Source organism: Oncorhynchus tshawytscha, linkage group LG03 (assembly GCF_018296145.1).
Source record: "Oncorhynchus tshawytscha isolate Ot180627B linkage group LG03, Otsh_v2.0, whole genome shotgun sequence".
NCBI lineage: Eukaryota > Metazoa > Chordata > Actinopteri > Salmoniformes > Salmonidae > Oncorhynchus > Oncorhynchus tshawytscha.
The window spans coordinates 27,552,263-27,573,427 of NC_056431.1; the positions used below are offsets into that span (position 1 = coordinate 27,552,263).

The 21,165-nt window shown below is 43.0% G+C and overlaps 1 protein-coding gene across 3 annotated transcripts in view; it reads left to right on the forward strand.

Annotated features, from left to right (window-relative positions):
- LOC112232463 (ER membrane protein complex subunit 2-like) overlaps nt 1-21,165 on the forward strand; it is a 64,165-nt gene that overhangs the window by 30,260 nt on the left and 12,740 nt on the right. Inside the window, exons 5-10 of one of the 3 annotated variants that reach the window (XR_006081705.1) lie at nt 4,649-4,706; nt 13,582-13,667; nt 14,036-14,095; nt 17,050-17,131; nt 17,391-17,500; nt 20,695-20,799. Coding sequence is in view for 2 of the 3 variants with exons in the window: in XM_042313466.1 (XP_042169400.1) it covers nt 4,649-4,706; nt 13,582-13,667; nt 14,036-14,095; nt 17,050-17,147; nt 17,406-17,500; nt 20,695-20,799 (502 nt within the window). In the remaining variant the exon portion in view is untranslated. Of the gene's footprint in view, nt 1-4,648; nt 4,707-13,581; nt 13,668-14,035; nt 14,096-17,049; nt 17,148-17,390; nt 17,501-20,694; nt 20,800-21,165 lie in introns of all 3 variants that reach the window. The other 2 variants (XM_042313466.1, XM_042313459.1) reach the window with 2 other exon arrangements.

A 21,165-nucleotide genomic window follows, 5' to 3' on the forward strand; every position in this document is an offset into this window, starting at 1 on the left:
TGTACTGAGCTTGTCTGATGCTTTAACCCTTTACACTCGTATACGGGTTTTAAAAAGAAGATTTGGGCACTAATAAGTGCCTAAATTGGAACGTAGTGGCTGTACAGTAACATGCTAGATAGAACTGACAGCCGTTCTGAATTTGAGCACCACGCACGACAAGAAGTTGCCCCTTCCCTCCCAGTAATTGGGCAACTTTTGACGTTTTTTTTTTGTTGTGTGAGGGAGAGAAATGCTGTAAATTAAGATGAGACATTGAAGATTATAATAAATACCTCATTGATGTCATACAAGCTAGCCAAACACCCGTCAGTCCAAACGTGCACTTCACATTTCCAAATATTAAAACCCATGTCATGTACAATGTCAACATTTGTGATCACTATGTTTGATGTAGGGTTACAAGTTGACATGTCTTGCTCTGAACAGAATGAGCGTATGTTTGTTGTGAAGAGAATTTAACGGCACACGCTAGCGTTGCACGGTATACCGAAACCTCTATACTTTTTCGATACTATAACATGAAAAATGGTTAGGTACTAGAATTGTTACTTTTGGTACTTCAGGCCTTCGCAGATTCTACCATTACGCTCTGGAAGTTGCCAGCAATGGGCTACACGATAAGTTTTGTTTTAACTATATTTGAGAAGGCCAAGTGAATATGAAGAGTTATGTTGTTTAACATGCAAATCACGATTGCGCCAATTCAACAGCTCACCGAAGAGTGTTTCAGAATGGCAGAGAGCGATCGCTGTCCAATGCGGGAGAAAGCACTCAATGAAGATTCAGTTCATCACCTTGGAGAGCTCCACTGCAGCGGCTTCTGACAAGCAAACACAATCTGTCAACTAGAATCTTCAACTAGAAAAACAAAGTAGGCTAATTTACTGTTTTCAAGTGTTATGTCTTCTTCGTTGTCCAAATATGGTAAGCTGTTTGCAGGTTTTGCATTCCTCTTTTTTGGCGTCATCCTTAACTACAATGAAATGCTGCCATACTGCAGACTTAAAATATTTTGTCTTAAGTAAGCCTAAATAGAGCCCCACAATGGAGGTGTCAAAAAACCTAGCGGTCAAATGGGGGAAATGGTTTCCACCATTCATTTTTCCCATAGGATTTTTTAAAACACTTAAAATAAGGGCTGTGTTTAGTGTAGGCTTTACCCTGGCGTGACGTTTTGATAACCATGTAAATCTCTCTCGGACAAGTTGACTTTTATCAATATATTCGGCTCTATTTCTACAAATAAAATGTATTGAATGCTTGAATTAATGTGTTTTTTATTTTTTTTACATATAGCCTACAGTAACGTCAACTAATGAAAATTATTATAATTTTAAAAATTCTGTTACCATTTATTTTTCAACAGGACAATGACCCAACACACCTCCAGGCTGTGTAAGGGCTATTTAACCAAGGAGGAAAGTGATGGAGTGCTGCGTCAGATGACCTGGCCTCCACAATCATCCGACCTCAACCCAATTGAGATGTTTTGGGATGAGTTGGACCGCAGAGTGAAGGAAAAGCAGCCAACAAGTGCTCAGCATAGTTAGGAACTCCTTCAAGACTTTTGGAAAATAATTCCAGGTGAAGCTGGTTGAGAGAATGCAAAGCTGTTATTAAGGCAAAGGGTGGCTACTTTGAAGAATATAAAATATTTCGATTTGTTTAAACACTTTTTTGGTTACGACATGATTCCATAGTTTTGATGTCTTCACTATTATTCTACAATGTAGAACATAGCAAAAAATTAAGAAAAACCCTTGAATGAGTAGGTGTGTCCAAACTTTTGACTGGTACTGTAAATCTGGGGAAGGGTATAAAACAATAGAACTACCCAAACTCTGCCTAGAGCTGGCCGTCTGACCAAACTCCGCAACCGGGCAAGAAGGACCCTGGTCAGGGAAGTGACCAAGAACCCAATGACTGCTCTGACAGAACTACAGAGTTCTTTGGCTGAGCCTGTCAATAGGACAACAGTCTCGATAGCACTTCACCAATCTGGCCTTTATGGGAGAGTGGCCAGACGTAAGCCACTCCAGAGGAAAAAGCCACTGTGACAAAGATTTATATTCCAACAGGACAATGGCCCTAAGCATAGAGCCAAAGCAACGCTGGAATGGCTTCAGAACAAGAATGTGAAAGCCCTCAAGTGTCCCAGCCAATGCCCAGACTTGAATCCCATTTGAAAATCTGTGGAAAGACTTCAAGATTGTTGTTCACTGCCACTCCCCATCTAACTTAACAGAACTTGAGAGAATCTGCAAGAAAGAATCTTTAAAAAAAATCCAGATGTGCAAAGCTGATAGACATACCCAAGATGACTTAAAGCTGTAATCCCCGCTCAAAGGTGCTTCTACAAAGCATTGACTGTAATATTTCTGTATTTCATTTTCAGTCAATTTGCAAAAATGTCTAAAAACACTTTCACCTTGCTATTGTGTGAGAAATCGATTTAAACCATGTTGAATTCAGGCTGAAACACAACAAAATGTGGAATAAGTCATGGGGTATGACTACTTTCTGAAGACACTATATGTCTTAGAGCAGTGGTTCCCAACCTTTTTCACTTACTGAACCAACAATTGCATGTTTCTCCGCGGTACCCCTGAAGTACAAACAATCGACCTGTCGACTAAATGGGGTCAGCCCTAAATGGCGCTCACCCTGTATTCAAGAGCATGTTGTGTCTCAACCAATAGCTGGCACAACACAAAAACCTCAGATGTGAAATAGGCTCTAAGCTACAACATTTGTGAATATGGAAGGAAATCTGGAGTTTGTGTTTTTAGATAATTGACGTTTAAAGGTTTATTTTTTTATTACAAAACCTTTTTTTCAATAAATAATTCAAGTTTGACCACTTTTTGTAAGCTTTTAAATTCTCAAACTCAACTGTTGATCTTTTCCAGTGATGAAGACATGGATGTTGCATGGTATGGAAAATGTTTGCACTTTGAGCACCTTTTATCTCCTGAATGTTTTGGCATTCAGGTCCAAAAAGTCACTTTCTGACCACTTTTTCCATGGGCAAATGTATGGAAAGTTTAGTTTAAATCAAAAGGGATGCTGTCAAAAAGGGATTGAATTCAATAGAATTTACCCTATAGGCCTGTGGTAAAGGGGGGTAGGGTGTACTGTAGATCCTAAGTGGTACGATGGGGTGTGTGTGTGTGTGTGTGTGTGGTGGGCTCTCTGTTTGTGTTGGAAACAACCATTCCACTGGCAAAAAGGGGGAGAAAAAATAAGTGAATGTTTCAGTGCTCGGCCCTTTTTAGCCTGAGCGAGGGATTCCCCGGGAAGGAAGTGGTTTGCTCCCACTGCTATTCTGGGGGTCCCTCAATCTTCTGTTTAAAAAAATAATAAAAAAATTCTCTTGTTGTGCTTTTCGTCTCCGAGCTGAGAGGCGAGGCCTTGCCTGCCTGTAAATATTGACATGCCACCACAGTTTCAGCTTTGTTTCTTCTAAGCACTGTTTATTTTTAAATCCGCAAATGTGATTCATAAAAACAGAAAGGGATTAAGATAAACACAGTATTTTTGACTGGAACTGGAGTAAGGGTAATTCAATCTGTTTACCACCCCTGATCACCATGACTCGTTTATTGGTTATGTCAGAGTTGATGTGATAATTGAGATTGATTGCTCCTGCACTGTCAGATTAAATAAATGGCACACTCGCCTCTAATTGGCTTCAGGCGGAGGTACACTGGAATGACACAGCTTCAAACAACTAACTATCCCCCCACCCCTGACACACAAACACACACTGTGTCTCATTGAGCCCCCCAGTAAATAAAGCATATCAAAGTGGCTCAGGAGTGGTTGCCTGGTGCCATCTGAAATCTCCCAGAGTGCAGTTGAGTAATAAAGTGGATGTGAGTGAAGGAGTGGCACTGGAAGTTGGGCTGCTCACTACTAATGGGAAACAGAGTTGCTTCTGTTGTAGGTTGTGGTGGGCAGAACAGGTTTTGATCATGGAGCCCCGGCTTTTTGGCTGCTAAACCGTTAGCATTGCAGTTCGCCTCTAATAAAAGAAACAAGTTCAAAATCATCCCTGTGGACCCATGATTTGACATGACAAGTGAAGTGAACACGCCTCCCCACCTCCCTGTTGCCAGGAAATTTCTGCATGGTTTGATATTTACAGTTCATAACTCACTAATTTTAAACAGAATCGTATGGATTCCCCCTTTTCCACGTAACTTTAAAACACACATTGTGTTGAATATAACTCTGATCAGACTTGTATGTAATGGAAGGTAGCTTATTATTCTACACGGCTCAAAAGAAAGGCCTTTAAAACGAAACTGAACAGATTGATTTGATTCACCTTTAAAGAAATCAAAAGCAATAATTGTGTATACACTCTTCAAATCAGTGTGCTTCCCTACTCTTATGTACTGGTTTCTTAACTCATTGTTAAGTGGCGTAAGCCTCTCACAACGCAAGCTATTTGAGCAGCAACAGTAATGACTGTTTATTTCCTCTTTTTAGGTCACTGCTGATTTTGGCAAGGGTTCACAGTGTAACCATAGAGACCGGCTGCATTGTGTACAAAAACTTGATTGCCTTGAACTCTGTTTGATTTCCCCACCACCTAATTTGTCTTGACTGGTGAGTCCTTTTTTTTCTGCCTTTTTTGAAGGTACGAGGATGCCAGCAAGCAGTATGATTCAATACTGCAAGACGATCCCACCAATACGGTAAGTGAGGAAAAACGCACACTTATTCTTATTTAGTTACAGTTTTTGTCCAAACTTTTTGGACAGCTTTTGAATCTGCTGTAAAGTTTTGGTATTAGTGGTGCGAGTTTGCTTAGTTAAACTCCCCTTGGCCTTTTTGACCTCAACCACATTGCTGATCAGGCTCTCACCCACACAAATGACAAGTGTTTGAGGGGAGGGGTTCATGGTCTTAGGCAGTGTTGGACATGTTGGGTGGAACTAAGGCTAAACTAAATGCCTGCTCTTTGAAGACGGTGATATATAGGTAGTTCTTAGACCCCTTCTGGGGTGAGCAGGACTGTGCTCCTGTATTACATCATCCATTACTGACGTGAAGATGCCCATCAGTCCGAGTACGTTTTCATCATTTAGTGGTATTAAATTGGCGCTTGTGTATTTTTTTGTTAGTCATCATGTACATTATTTATCACACGCGCACAGCATACATTACCTTGTTTGAGGAGCGGAATAGCCAATCACCTGTAAAACGAGAGTAGCTCCTCAAAGAGCTGGTACTGGAGTGAAACCAGGGAGATCGTTCAAGTTTGACTTCGAAATTGGACGTCTATCCATGTCCTTGGGGCAACAGTGAGCGCATGTTTTGGTTTTGCTAGGGTGTTGTGGATGGGGTTGGGGGGTGTGCCTAATCCCATGACTCTGGATCAGAAGGTTCTGTGTTCTATCCCAGTGGTGGACACTTAATTATTATTTTTTTGGTTTCGTTTTAACCCATACCTGTACCATTTGGGAATGAGTGCCTAAACTTAATCCTTCTAAATTTGGCATTTGAAGAAATGGAACAATACAGAACAGCAGGATCAACCCAAGGTGTCAAAGGCACTTTGAAATGTAATGTTTGGGGCAACTTCAAAATTTGGTGTTTGGAGAAATGTGGATAAACGTTTAATTATGCACTGAGACTGCGGGAGCTTGAGTGAAACATGCTTTTGTAAGCCTTCAGCTACAATTTTATTTTGATGGCTATGATTAAAAAGAGCTAATATTTGTGTTTTCTATCTCAACTCATAATTAAAACGCGCCTCCCTTTCGTCATTTGAGTGCATAGGCTCTAGTCAATGGTAGACAGGTTATCATCCCTGTCACCCACCATTTTGCAATGTAAGCATGAGGCAGTATAATTGTTTGAAACCTGAACGGTTTACTTCAAATAATGAGGCATGTCTTACCTTGCTTCAAAGTAGCCTAGTAGCCAAAATCCATCCATAGAAATATGGAAGCAATTATTGACTTCTTCATGCCATTAACCAGAATTTCTCTCCTGTTCTATTGGTTTTCATAACTTTCTTCTGTTGTCCAGAAGCCAGAGACCATCCTAGTTGTTGCTATTAGAGTCCCCCTCGTTCTATGTTTCTAACTGAGATATTCATCTGTCACATGTGGGACCGCTCACATTAGGTGTGCTGTTCAGAACGGGGTTTTCCGCAAATTGAATTTTGAAAATGCCGTTTTATTAGCTGCTTCATTACTGGAGGACCATGTTCAATAATAGGCTACAGCCTTTTGACTAAAATACAATAGGCTTGCTATTGTTGCATGATTCTCTTAATGAAAAATGGCAATTTCTTGTATTCATGCATAGTATTTTCTGTTAGTCACAATTTTACTGTCTGGATTTTTATTTTATTTTTTACAATTTGCTGACTGGTTTAATTAGGGTCGGTTAGTCGACAGCAAAATTGATCGAAATGTGCATCCCTTCTTCAGGTGTGAAGCCCAGCGTTCACTTCTAAACAGATACAGGAAGCCATTTGACTTTTACTCAAGTTCTTTGTTATATTATATCTTAGGCCCATGCACAATGCACTGTGAGATTTGTAGAGCATTTTGGCTCTGACAAGGCTGCTACTTTCCCACTATCTTGATCGCCACTTGCTGTATCAGTTCTATCCATATGTTGTCTTTTGTGTGTCATATGTATAACTGTATCTGCCAATTAGTCTGCATTATCATCATGATGTAGCAAAACTGATTTTCCCACAAAACAATTCCAACAAATGCAACGCTCTGGCTTACACAGCAGTTAACCATTTTGAGTCCGTCAGATTATAAATGGGTATAGCCTTTAGATAGACACAATTGTTGCCTTAAGTTCCATACAGTCTTCTCTCAATTTCTATTGAATTTCAGCTGAATGACTTGCAGGACCATGTCTATCCAGTGTTCTGCCAATCCCTGACCACCAACCCAAAACACATTGTACCTGCTGTTAATTGTTTCCATAGGGACATGTGGCCACGCAAGAAAATACATGTTTTAAAGGGTTTTCAAAAGAAACCATGACCTTCATTTGTTTTGGCAGTCCTCCTGTAGACGTTCAACAAGCTTCTGCGTTGCCCCGACACATGGACTTGCTTAGATATATTAAACATTTTCTCTTGGCTGGCAAAGTGTGAGAGACGAAGCATAAACATTTGTCCTTTGGACACCATGTGAGGATTCTGCACCTCACCGACTGTCTGTTTCAAACAAACGGAGGCCTTGCTGACAAAATCAATAAACTTGGGTATGCTCGGATGCAGTCGCCTCCCCATCTTTCTGGTGTGGAAGAATTGCCCCCCTCATCTCTGTCGGTTCCCTGGCGTGTAACTGTCTGTTCCCCCCTCGTTCAGACCCCTTTACACCTTCTTCACTTTGTCATTTACCGTCATTCTTTATTTTACTCTCTGTTTCTGTTGGGACAAAACCAGTCACACTGTTCATTCTTCTATTAAAATGTTTTACACAGGTTAGATCCACCATGTCCTATTTCAATTATAAGCACATTGAATACTCTGTCATGGAAGACAAGACAGGTGGTGGGAACGTGAGCGCAAGTTAGTTTGTATAGGCCATGATGCCTCCAGAGCAACTGCTTTTGGTCGTCAAGTTGCCAGTGTAGGCACTTCCACAACCTCAGCAATAAATATACTTAACAAAAATATAAACGCGACATGTAAATTGCTGGTTTCATGAGCTGAAATAAAAGGTCCCAGAAATGTTCCATACGCACAAAAAGCTTATTTCTTTCCAATGTGTTGACATCCCTGTTAGTGAGCATTTCTCCTTTGCCTAGATAATACATCAACCTGACAGGTGTGGCATATCAAAAAATCTGATTAAACAGCATGATCATTACAATAAAACGCCACTCTACAATGTGCAGTTTTGTCACACAACACAGTGCCACATATGTCTCAATGTGACACAGTGTGTAAATGATAACACATTTGTGTAGGAAATGAAGAAAATTATTAAAATTAGGTTTGGAATGTATCCAAATTGTCATACCTTTTTTATACCGACCTTGTGCCTTACAATCCGAAGGTTAGCCATGCTAATAACTACATGTAAAATCTCATAGAGAATAATAACTCAATGCTAACGAGCACATTGCAAACATTTTTTATACAGTCTCTGACCTAAAATATACAAGTAAAGTATAGAAGTAACAAAAAACTGCTACTCAGTTTGCTGCACACACAAAACAAATATTAGACAGCAAGGCTCATGATCCAGGAAGGGATTCTCTGCTGTTAACAGGCGAAGCTTGATTTTGGAAGAAGCTAACCACTTAGCTATACAGTGCCTTGCAAAAGTATTCATCCCCCTTGGAGTTTTTCCTATTTTGTTGCATTACAACCTGTGATTTTAAAGGGATTTATTTGGATTTCATGTAATGGACATACACAAAATAGTCCAAATTGGTGAAGTAAAATGGAAAAAATAAAGTTTCAAAATATCCCCCAAAAATTCAAAAAAATATATATCAGGAACTTTGAATATCCCACGGAGCACCATTAAATCCATTATTTAAAAAATGGAAAGAATATGGCACCACAACAAACATGCCAAGAGAGGGCCGTCCACCAAAACTCACAGACCAGTCAAGGAGGGCATTTAATCAGAGGGGCAAAAAAGAGACCAAAGATAACCCTGAAGGAGCTACAAAGCTCCACAGCGGAAATGGGAGTATCTGTCCAAAGGACCACTTTTAAACCACACACTCCACAGTGCTGGGCTTTACGGAAGAGTGGCCAGAAAAAAAACATTGCTTATTTTTTTCCTTTAAGCAAACACGTTTTGTGTTCGCCAAAAGGCATGTGGGAGTCTCCCCAAATATATGGAAGAAGGTACTCTAGTAAAATTTAGCTTTTTGGCCATCAAGGAAAACGCTATGTCTGGCGCAAAGCCAACACCTCTCATTACCCCGAGAATACCATCCCCACAGTGAAGCATGGTGGTGGCAGCATCATGCTGTGGGGATGTTTTTCATCGGCAGGGACTGGGAAAATGGTCAGAATGGAAAGCATGATGGATGGCGCTAAATACAGGGAAATTCTTGAGAGAAACCTGTTTCAGTCTTCCAAAGTTTTGAGACTGGGATGGAGGTTCACCTTCCAGCAGGACAATGACCCTAAGCATACTGCTAAAGCAACACTCGACTGGTTTAAGGGGAAACATTTAAATGTCTTGGAATGGTCTCGTCAAAGCCCAGACCTCAAGAGAATCTGTGGTATGACTTATAGATTGCTGTACACCAGCAGAACCCATCTAACTTGAAGGAGCTGGAGCAGTTTTGCCTTGAAGAATGGGCAAAAATCCTAGTGGCTAGATGTGCCAAGCTTATAGAAACATACCCCAAGGGACTTGCAGCTGTAATTGCTGCAAAAGGTGGCTCTACAAAGTATTGACTTTTAGGGGGTGAATAGTTATGCACACTAAATTGTTCAATTTTTTTGTGTCTTATTTCTTGTTTTTCACCCCAAAAATATTTTGCATCTTCAAAGTGGTAGTAGGCATGTTGTGTAAATCAAATGGTACAAACCCCCCAAAAATACAGGTTGTAAGCAACAAAATAGGAAAAAATGCCAAGGGGGTGAATGCTTTCGCAAGCCACTCTAGCTAGCTAGCTAGCTAGCTAGCTAGCTACGAAATTAGAAAACCACATGCACAACTGCAGAGCATTTAGCACATTCTAGGCAGTTAACTTAATAATTATAAGATATCTAGCAAGCAAACATTTAGTTGTGAATTCCTGTAACTAGATCACCTGGTGTGTGCTGTACAACGGTGAGTGACTCACAAGGCTCCGGTCTCTCGTCTGCTTGTAAACTCCATGTGACTGTGGACTACCGGTAAGCTCTATAATAAAAAAGGATGTTGCAGGTGAAATGAAGAACACAATCTTTTTTTCCCCCTAACATATTACACAAGTTGACTGCAGGTATTTACTTCAAAAGTACCTGCAAATATTCAAATGTATAAAAAAAAAAGTCTAATAAATCCCGTGGCCATTTCCAAATACCCTGGTATACCGTCAAAAATGTTTCCCTAATCTGAACTTGGAAAGGCAGAGCGTAAAATCAGCCTTCGCAAAGGACACTCTTTTAGGTAGACGTCGCTGAAAGTCTACCGTGTTCTGAGTTATCAAACACTTTCTAAAAGCTTACTTATGACATATAATAGGTTATTTAATGGCTAAACTAGTACAAATATCCATTGCCCTAATCATTCTTTGGGTTGTGAGATCTTCTCCAATGGGAAATGGGAGGTGCCTTGGGAATAGTACCCTTGTGGGAATGGTGGGTACTAAGTACTCGCTAGCCAATCAGAGCACCACCCAGGTGATGTCCTGGGGATGTGATCGGTCCGTTTCCTGATCTCAAGGCTGGGTGGTTGCCATTCGTAACACCAACGCCCTTTCGGTTAAGCCTGAGGGCGGGAATGGAAACAGGTCCTCACTGTCCCCTGGTGTCTTCCAGACCAGATTTTCTTCCCACCAACCCTTCTTGGCTGGTGAGGGTGTGGTGTGGACGGGGGCTGACATCATTTAGGTCACCTGTCTTTGAATGAAGGATCTCCACTGCTCCCAGTCCAGCATGTTCTCTAACATGTTCTCTAACATGTTCTGTACAATGAGGGAGGGGATGGAGCTCAAAGAAATGGCGGAAAATTGGCGACCACAGCAAGGACTTGTGAGGCATCCCAGCATGCCGAGCTGGAGATTGGAAACTGAGCTGTTGTAATTACAGGCTGTGGAATAGATGTGGTACCCATTAACCAAAATTGTTGAATCAACAGAAATTGCTCAAGGTTTCTTTGCCATGGCGGTGTCCAAAGAATGTGTCGAACTCTTAGCCCTTCCATAGTTTTATTGTGTTCCAATACCTACAGCAATGATCTGGAGAATTTCTCGTCTGCTTGTGTAAATGCATTTTTGTGCTTCTCATCTTTTTTTCTTTAAGAACTTTGGCTAAAAATCTAGAGCCTAGCCTAGTGTCTGTCTACCACAATTTCATACAAAAGGTAACTTCATTAATTAGTCCAAATGACACTGATGATTCATCTGTTAAATGGAATTCTGACCCTCATCTTACCGTTATTGTTGTGTAGAAGTAATTGAGGTCACTAAGAATCCCTTACTGAGGTTGAATGGGAATTGTATGCAATTAGAGTGTAGGACAAGATAGTCTTTACAGCGGTAAAGAGGCACTCAGATTTCTACGGAGCTGAAACCAGATCCTGTTGAAATTGAAAATATTGGCTCTTTGCAACCATATGATTTAGGCACTATTTAGACGATGCTTCTGTATTTGATTTCTGGATGCCTTAGTATACTTTTGATTCCAAGTAATACAAGTAAAACTCCCTAAGCTCTTAGGCATTTGAAACATCTGTGTAACAGTGTTTTATATATATATATATCTTTTTTTTACTGTAAACAAATGTTTTACTCAATGTTTTAGTGTTGCTTTTAATGCGTTAATACCTTCATCTACCTGCTATTTCACAACAGCGGCACATAACATCGTTCATGCCCCCCCCCTTCTTTTTCTCTGTATTCTTCTCTCCATCTCTTTTCCCTCCAATCTCGACCCCTCCATCTCTCCCTCTGTATGTTATTTAACATTATTATAACGTGCTATCTAGGTGTCCAGCGTTGTCCTCACAGTCTGAGTCCTTCTCAGTTAGCGCCAGGGTTGATTTAAAAAAATCCAGTGCTCTAAATGCTCCTCGAGAACCCTAATTAAAAAAGAATCATGACAACGGTGGGATTATCCCTGCTGCCAGGTTCTTCTGGATCATTAGTTTGGAGAGGGGGAGAGAGCAAGAGGAGGAGCGGTTTGGAAGAGCTCCGCATTTAATAAACTTCTGTGTGACTCCTTCGGGGCTACCAACTTCCATGTGTTCTGAGTGAGCCTCAAGTGGTTCTTTATCAGGAATGAAGGACTGGGAGAGAAGAGAGGAAGGGGGAAAGAGAGGGGTGTGAGGTAGGCCTACAATTGCAAGAATCGCACTGAAAGTTGGTGTTCTGACAGATTTTTGGTATCGGACGGGGAAAGTACACATGTTAGCAATTTGGTTAGAAGTGAGTAAAAATTCCTTAATCTCACATAGCATCAATCCCCAGTAGAATATGGTCCATGTAGAATAGTTTGATATTTTGAGGAGATATGTGTTTTATGGGTAGAGGGGAGAGAAGAGGAAGTTGGTGCGACCCCCCCCGCCTATAAATTCATCCTTTTGAATAATATTCTCTCGATGAAGCTTGTGTTTAATTGTGTGAGGACCACTCTCAAACGGCAATTCACTTGGTATGTGTTTATTTTTAGAACAAATGCAAGCAATAATACAGGTCAACAATAATCTAGATATTTATAAAAAATTGCTGACTTTAGATGTGTGTGTGGTTGTGTAGGTAAGCACCATAGCCAGGCTGTAGTGCAGGTCCCTGTTTCAGGGTGATGGATAAGTGGATTTATTGTGACGGCGGTGTCAGTGGATTCCCAGATTTATGGCGGCTCAGACGTGACTCATGCACAGCCCTCAATGGCTTTGGTTATGAGTGTGGGAGAAAGGAAGCCCCACTTAATCAAATGCCAGTCCATAAATAAAATGGGCCGTGGCAGGCAGGGCAGCACCATTCTAATGGCAACAGCAGCCCGCTGTTAGGTACACACACACCCTCGCAAACGCTGCCTGGAAAAGTCAGAGGAGCGAGCGTAATACTTTCTGATTCAGATTGATGAGAATCTAATCCACTTTAAGGTCACTTCAACATCAAAATGAAAGAAAAGGCAATTGGAGGCTGATGTAAGTTAGCATGGCTTCAGAAGCTCGTTCTGAATGCGCTGGCCGTCGAGTTTGGGGTAAGGCCCTGTTTTCCCCACTTAGACGGGGATGACTCACCACTTTATCTCAGACACTAAGCTCACACACGCCGACTCAAACATCGACTCATGATTTGTGTTCTTCTTTCCACAGATATAGCCTAGCTAACCATTACCTCTTATGAGATGCTGGCACATCAATTTTAAAGTTGCCCCATAACAATATCAATAATAGTAGGGACATCAGCATTTTAAGTAGCGAGGCTTCTCACCGCTGTGTTAGAACTGTAACAGGGAAGTGCTCAGTAAGGCTGGTTCATGCGGTCAATATCTCTCCTAAATGAAGATATCGCTTAACTGAAATGATTTGGTACTGAAAACCACCACTTCACATCAACGCTGTTGGCTGATGATTCCGTAGAGAAAATGTCAAATCCCGATTCCCACCACTCCAGTCCTCCACTCTCCATCGACTTGGCGTTCTGTGAACTGATGGTCCCTATTCCCAAGGGGCTCGGGCCAGGAGCAGAGAGGGGGTAGCGTTGACCAACATCTCATACCCCCCCCAACTTCCACCTGAGCATAGTTCCAAGACTCCCAAACTCATTTAACACATACCCCCCCCTCCTCCTTTCTCTCCTCTCCCTTTTATTTGTGTGAGCTCTGAGGAGACCCCCTCTCCTCGGTCAAACACTTGAGGAGCTAAGACCTTACTAATCCTCTGTTGATGCCGATCTCCACAGGCGGCGAGGAAGAGGAAGATCTCGATTCTGAAGGCCCAGGGGAAGAGCGCCGAGGCCATCCGCGAGCTCAACGAGTATCTGGAGCAGTGAGTAGTGTTTTACAAGGGGATTTGGACGATCTCCTCACACGCACCCCCCCTGGCCTTTTTAATTAAAAGGGGGTTTGCATTCGATTTGATCCGGGCTGGGCCACAACCTGTCCATGAGACCCCCTCATCTCGACTCCATCTTGGGAGCTCTGCCTCTCTGCCCTGTCCGTCTGTTAGCCTAGTTATATAATGCCACGGTTTTTGATTGATTTGAAACGTGGAGATTTCAGCTATTGTACTATATATTAGAGAGGTTATTGTTGATGATCCTCTTGCTAATCAGGGTTCTAAAAAGCATGGTGTGACGTTGCTGAACTGCATCCTCAACGGGAGACTCCCTAAATTTCTCACTGTTTTTTTTACAGGTTCGTCGGGGACCAGGAAGCGTGGCACGAGTTGTCGGAACTCTACATCAACGAGCACGAGTAACCATCGCATTTCTTCCATCACATTAGCTTACCTCATGTACATCACTTGTGACGTTTTGACTGACGTATTATTCCAGTGCTGAGGAATAACCTGTGACCGTTCCAGGTTTGAGTGGTGTGGGTCATTCTCGCTCTCGTGCTTTGCCCAGCACTCCCTGGTGTCAAGACCTGGAGGCAGCACCTTATCATACCTGTCAGCTTCTATCAGACTCAGGGGGGGGCGAGACGGACTGGGGAGTGTCTGTAAGCAGTAACTCCTCTCTCCCAGTCTCGGTGGCTGACCTGACGGCTTGATCCCAGAGGGGGGATGTATTAGGATGGGCACAATGGAGAGAGGCGTTGAAATGCCTAACTCAGCCAGGGGTCCGCATTGAGCCCCTGTCTATGTTTGTCACATGAAGAGGAGGGTAATAGGATTTTGACCCTAAGCCCCCCCGCTCATACATATGGGGATAAGACAACCCCCTACTGATATCTCTGTTGCCAGGGGTAATTGTCAGGCTCCCAAGACAAGAGCATTGTGAGAAATGTTTTTGTTTGGTTTTGTCACTTTTTATTTTTTATCCCTCCTTAATTGTCTTGGGGGCTTAGGAGTCAGGGAAGCAGACGTCTTTCACGGAGGTGTGTTTGTGTGTGTAAGCGCTTTGGTGTGTGTGTGAGCAGCACACCGGCTCCGCGGTCACCCTGGCAAGAGGGCAGTGTCTGCAGGAATGTTTAGCGCAGTGAGAGGGCTGCTTATTGGATATTTCACGTTTTTGTCCCGAGGGGCTTTATTGCTGTAGTAGAGGGAGGACATCCAGGGGTGAGCGGATTATCTCCCAGCTTAGCCAAACTTTTGTAATATCACCCCATTCACTCCCCGAGCCCCTTATCTACAGGCGTGTCCATTTCTTTTCTCTCTTTTTCTTTATTTTGGGTTACAAACTGCCTTTTTTCCCCCTCCTCTCTTCCGGACAGCATGGCATTATCACCTCTCTTTTCCACAGAGCGAGAGGCAGGGAGAGTGGCTGCAGAGAGATTCCCAGGAGAAGTTGGTGGCACTTTGTTTCCAGAGCCAGAAAAAACAGAGGCTGATGGAGAAGAGAGGAAGAGCAATGAACTGCTCCGCCCTCAGTGTGTAGCGCCCCGCAAGCTAAAAATATACAAATCACTCACGGCCTGCCATTGTTACATGTCTACAGGCATCAGTGTTCAAACATTATGACAGTAATTAATAGCCTAATGCAGTGGAAACTTTAAAAAAGAAAGACACAAAAAAAAAAGAAATCCTCATACCGCTGAGTTGATATTCGGACATTATTGAGATTGTGCCTTTTTATTATTGTTGCGTTGAACCGTTGAGATGCTTCGACTCATTGGGAATCATCTGAGCTTGTAGTGCTGTTGAATTAGGCGTTATTTAACTACTGTCTAACGGTTCAGATTGGCCTGGTCATCCAATGGAGCATGATGACTTTCTGTGGTCAGTTTGCACAGTCTAATGGAGGAATCTTGATCCGTTTGCCCAAGTCTGGTTGGGAAAAAGCTTTGGGGTGGAACTCAGTCAAACTGTGGTATTACAATTGGTAGCACCAAAAACCAACCATTGCCTGGTTTGGTGTTCAAAGAGAACAAAGCATATGTGTGAGTCATAGTAACAGTGCTACCACCACGAGGTAGCAGCGTGGTCTCTGAACCCAGGTGTAGCGAGTTGGAGCTGAGTGGTGGTGATGATGATGGTTGGAGATTGGAGGGTGCGGTACTGCAGTCAGCCAGGCCTCTGCCTGCTGATGGAGGCTGCCTCTCCTCTCCGCTGCAGGCCTGGGGCCACTGCAGGAGCACATCTGAAAGTCTTTATGGGGAGGAAGTGGTAATTGTAAGCAGCCCCCCAACCTTCCGAATACCCCGATCTCTCTCGCTCTCGCTCTCCCCACCACTCTAATGCTGCTCTCTTTCTTTTGAAGTCCTTTAAACAGACTCTAAATGGGCCCGATCGTCTCTTCATGTCGTGCGAGGCAGCATTTGGTCCTGTCTGTTCCCGCCAAAAACACCCAGCTTGCGTCAGAGCTTTTTTTTTCTTCCCCCGACCCTTTCTCCCTCTGTGGCAGTGAAATGGCTACAGATTAGCATCCTTATCTTGTGTCATTTATGATCCCCCCCCCCAGCCACCACAAGCACCATTTTTGGTTTTTCTGCACATTGCCAAGCGCTGATACAGCATATGCTGGATCACGTACAGTCTCTCTACACTAGAATTGAATGCTGGGTTTTGTGTTTTGTCCAATTTAGTTTAATAGCCCTGTTTTGGTGTTCTGAGTTCATGTAGTCTTTCAAGGCGTGGGAATTGAGTGTGTGTGGACTGTGTAATTCTGACTGTGTGTGCTGGAGAGATAAACTTGCCTTCCCTTGGACGGGTCCCCTGAAGGGGAAACTGTGTGTTTTAAGATGTGGAATGGCTGCAGATTAGCGTGAGGTCAACAGCTCCAGCAGTCTGCTGAGAAGTGATCTCATCTGAAGTAGGGCACAGTGTGCCAGTTCCTACTGTAACGCTGACCTCAGGAAGGTATTTAACTACACATTACCAGAGTGAAAAACACATCGCCAGACAGACAGATTGATCCTGTGTGTCTGGAGCCACCCCCCCGCTCCTCTCCTTTTCAATGTTCCACTTTGCAAAACTGAAGAGTTTCGCCAATATAGACATAACCACGTAGGCCACCAGATCCCCTTGGTGTGAAAATAAACGTAGTTTGTTGGATGCATCTTCCTAGATCCAAACTTGCCAAAATGTACAGTAAACCAATCGGCAATAGCACTTTCTGCAGAACAAATGTACACTCTCGGATTGGAATGGGTGGACTACGTCACAGATGAAATGGAGCACATTTTCCCTCCCGTACTATTTTAAAGCTGGAAGATGAACTGTCCATCGCTCTGTCATCAATCTATTCATTGTTCCCTTGTTCCCACAGCTATGGAAAAGCAGCCTTCTGTCTGGAGGAGCTGATGATGACCAACCCTCACAATCACTTGTACTGTGAGCAGTACGCTGAGGTAGGTATAACTCTCTGCATGTCCGTCATCAAGTGGCCTAACTATGGAATAATGTTTCCCCCCAGCCCTCTACGTGAATGCTCTCTCTCACTGGAGGAGCGGGCCGCTGCACTTAACGTCAACGGGAATACACGCTCACGAATGTCGAAATGTTTACACGGCTTGTCATGTCGTGCTTATCCAGATGCCATGTAGGCATTGCGTAAGCACCCCCCGGTTGACACGCCTCATGCCCATATTTTAATGCCTTGTCTCACAGGTGAAGTACACCCAGGGGGGCTGGAAAACCTGGAGCTGTCCAGAAAGTATTTTGCCCAGGCTCTGAAGCTGAACAACAGGAACATGAGGGCCTTGTTCGGTCTGTATATGGTGAGTTCGCACATCTAACCGTCGCATGATGAGAGGAGTGAGGAAGGGGGGTGAAAGAGCAACAACTCATCCCTTTTTCTTCTGTGGTTTGTCAAAATGTGCAGGCCTTCTACTGCCTTTTGTGTAGCGACCACAGAGCCCAGCTTTCAGATAGGTCAGTGGGTAAAGCCAGTGGGTAAACCCCCCTGGCTTGGAAAAGTCTGCCCCTTCAAGCGCTCTATTTTGGTAATTTTACTCCTCTAGGCTTTCGTACGGGAGCTTTTTTCATGTTGAGGACCAAAATGACTCAAATAAATAAAGAGCAGTGGCAGTAAGAAAACGGGGAAGAGAGGGCCACTGCCTCCTTCCCGCGTTCTGTCAGTCGCAGACAGCCCCCCAGCCCTGGCCCAGGTTAACGTTTTGATTTCGTCTGCGCCAAATGCCCCCCTTTCATCTGCATATTTATTTAAACAGGAAGTTGTCCGTTAGCACCAATGCATCATATGTAAGTGAGTCCTGACATAAGAACACAAACGGAGAGTGCAGAAATAAGGGTGGGTGGATGGCCAGAGCAGAGAGAAGCAGCGACACAGGCCTTCCAGTGTTTTCTCTCTACTGCCACAGGGGTTCAAGCAGTCAAAACATCTCATACCCGGAAAGGGGCACAACCACTGGATCCGTTCATGGTCTTTGAAGAGGTATCTTCACTTTTATAGACTAACTTTTATGTTTCTAAAAGTAGTCCATGAGGTTCAAATGAGCTAACGTTATTTAAACAAATTCAATCCGTCAATGACTGTCTCTCCCGGCCCGTAGACTACTTTCAGGGTAAATGGAAAAAGAGGTAAGTCTAAGAAGGTCTTCAAGGTGCTAGCTAGCTACAGAAAGTGCATAAAAAGCAGCGTCAATTTAAGAATTTCAGGTCCCTTAACCTCCAAAGTTATTGTTGTTAAGAGCACCTATATGGAACGGAATTATCTTTGTATGCACTTTTCCCTCTACACATTTGATAAGAGCGATTTGATAAGCACTAGGTAAATGAATAAGCCATTTGGATAAGGGGATTGTAAATATAAATGACAATTGTTCTAGGTCTATTTCACCATGCCACTGTCAGTTATACCCACATACATTTACGACGGTCACGTTAGTGTTCCTCTCCTTACATTTTGCATCATTCCATTACAGTCAGTTTAACTTTCTTCACTCTGTCACGTTCGTGTGGTTGTTCCTGAGGATCGCTAGCAATAGTGGATCATATCGGGCTAACATATTACAAGTTGTGCAATCATTTGGGACATGTAGCCTATTGGAACCATTACGAACTGTAGACCATACATACAGTACATGTAGCAGGTTAAACCTGGAGACTGGCACACTGTTCACGACAACTGGACTGTTCTCATCACAGTTCCATGATTTAGTGTGGACTTATTGACTACTGTTCAGCCACTACTGTACACTATTGTCACCTTCCAATATTTTATGGCTTTAACATTTTGAATAGGTCAGCTTTCAGGATGAATCGAACCACTGTATTTTTGAATCACCAATATCGTTTGTATGGTCTACAGTTCGTAATGGTTCCAATAGGCTACATGTCCCAAATGATTGCACAACTTGTAATATGTTAGCCCGATATGATCCACTATTGCTAGCGATCCTCAGGAACAACCACACGAACGTGACAGAGTATAGGCTCTCCAAACCTGTTTTTTTATTCATAAATACTTTCCTAACCGTAAATAATATAGATCAGAATATTTTTTTTAATCTAGCAATTGGTGTTCAAAATGAGAAATAGGTGTGTATTTAGATCTACAAGGCTTTCTTTCATTGATCCCAAATATTCTGAACCGTTCTTTCCATATATTTTAGTGAGTCTGTCGAGAAAATTCAGATTAAAGGTACGCCAAATTAAAGGGGATGGCTTTAGATAGATGCACTGAAAATCCTATTGAATGAAAACTCCATGAGAAAGTCTGTTGGCCAGCAAGTGGGAGGGTTTTCAGTGGTTTGAATTAAATGTATTCAGTGCGCGTAAGGGAACCACGCCTGCAAGGCCCGTTACGCACCTGCATAAGGTAAGTCTGAATATCAACTACTGAGAAGTGCATAGGAAAGGCATACATAGTTAAATAGAGGACTTTATGTTCCTCTGTCAAATCATCCACTGCCACTTGTATATTGGCCTAACGCGGGTTTCAGATTTAAATTTGATTGTAAAAAAGTTAGTGTGCACGAGGTCCAAAGTTGAAATCCTTGACAAGTGCAAGTTCGTTCCTGACATGGGATTGTGCCAAGGCCATGACTTTGACCATTTCATCTGATTCTGGGAGACTGTGAAGCTTCATGAACACCACTGTTGGGCAGCTCCTCACCGAAGAGCTATTTGATTGGTTCAGTTTAGTCGTTCAGAGCACCTGGTACAGCTGAGTAGTTGGTAGCCGTGATCACTGTAAGGTTCAATCAATCAATCAAATTTATTTATAAAGCCTTTTTTTACATCAGCCGATGTCACAAAGTGCTGTACAATGCAGATGTAGAAGCACTAACACTAGTTAGTGTTAGTCAGTGCTGTGTCACTCCACTAGCGGGGATCCTGACGGAGGACGACATAATTCTGGGGTAGAGCTGACATCATACGCCGGAGGTTATGAAGAAATCCAGAAGCAAAATCGTTTAAAAAAAAAATTGAAATAGGGGGGGCAGAGTTGATTGGGGTGTAGTTAAAGTTTCAGCATGTCCACAGGGACGTCTTTGAAGTGCTGCCCGTTTAAGCCTAGTGGGGTTTGCACTTTCGGAGAGGATGGCAGTAGCATGGAAAATACATGGGTTTTGTGGTTCTGAGGGGAGCTGGGGCGGGCAGAGAGCATGATTCACATCGCGCTTCGCTCGCCACAGCACCGCGGGTTCTGAAGACACACTGAAGACATGCCGGGCCCTGTCATCACCGGCAATCTATGGTGTTGGAGAAATTAGGGCCCATTAAGTGACACTGCACTCGGGGAGCTGGGGCATTAAATAAAGCACTCACTTTTTCCTCTCCCGTAAAAGTTTTCTTCGTGTCGTCGGGCCAATTTTTTTCTCGTCCTGCCCACGGCGGAGTTGGTTGCGCATTCATCTCATTTATGCTTTTATTGCTGTTTTGATATGACGACACCTTTCTTTCCTCTCTCCCTTGCTTTCCACTCCTTTCTTCTTCCCCTGTGTAGTCGGCAAGCCACATTGCTGCCTGCCCCAAAGTGAACGCCACAGTGAAAAAGGCAAATGTGAGGTATGCTGCTTGGGCCACCAATCAAATCAACCGAGCCTATCAGGTGAGTCACGCCATGTGTCTACTTTAATTATGAAAGCTACACTATTTACATTTTAGTCATTTAGCAGATGCTCTTATACAGAGCGATTTACAGTAGAGTGGACACATTTTCCTACTTTCTTTCGTACTGGTCCCCCGTGGTAAGCGAACCCACAACCCTGGTGTTGCAAGCGCTATGCTATAGCGACTGAGCCGCATTTTCCACTTGCCTTTTCCACTTAACTGTTCCTATACTGTTCCTATACAACAAGGCTAGTCAGCCCTGGTTTAACAACAGGTTGAAACTTAGTGAAAAACATGGTTGTTGTGGATGTTGTTTCAAAGCCAAACACAACGAAATGGACAGCGCTTTCTAAGGTGATTATTA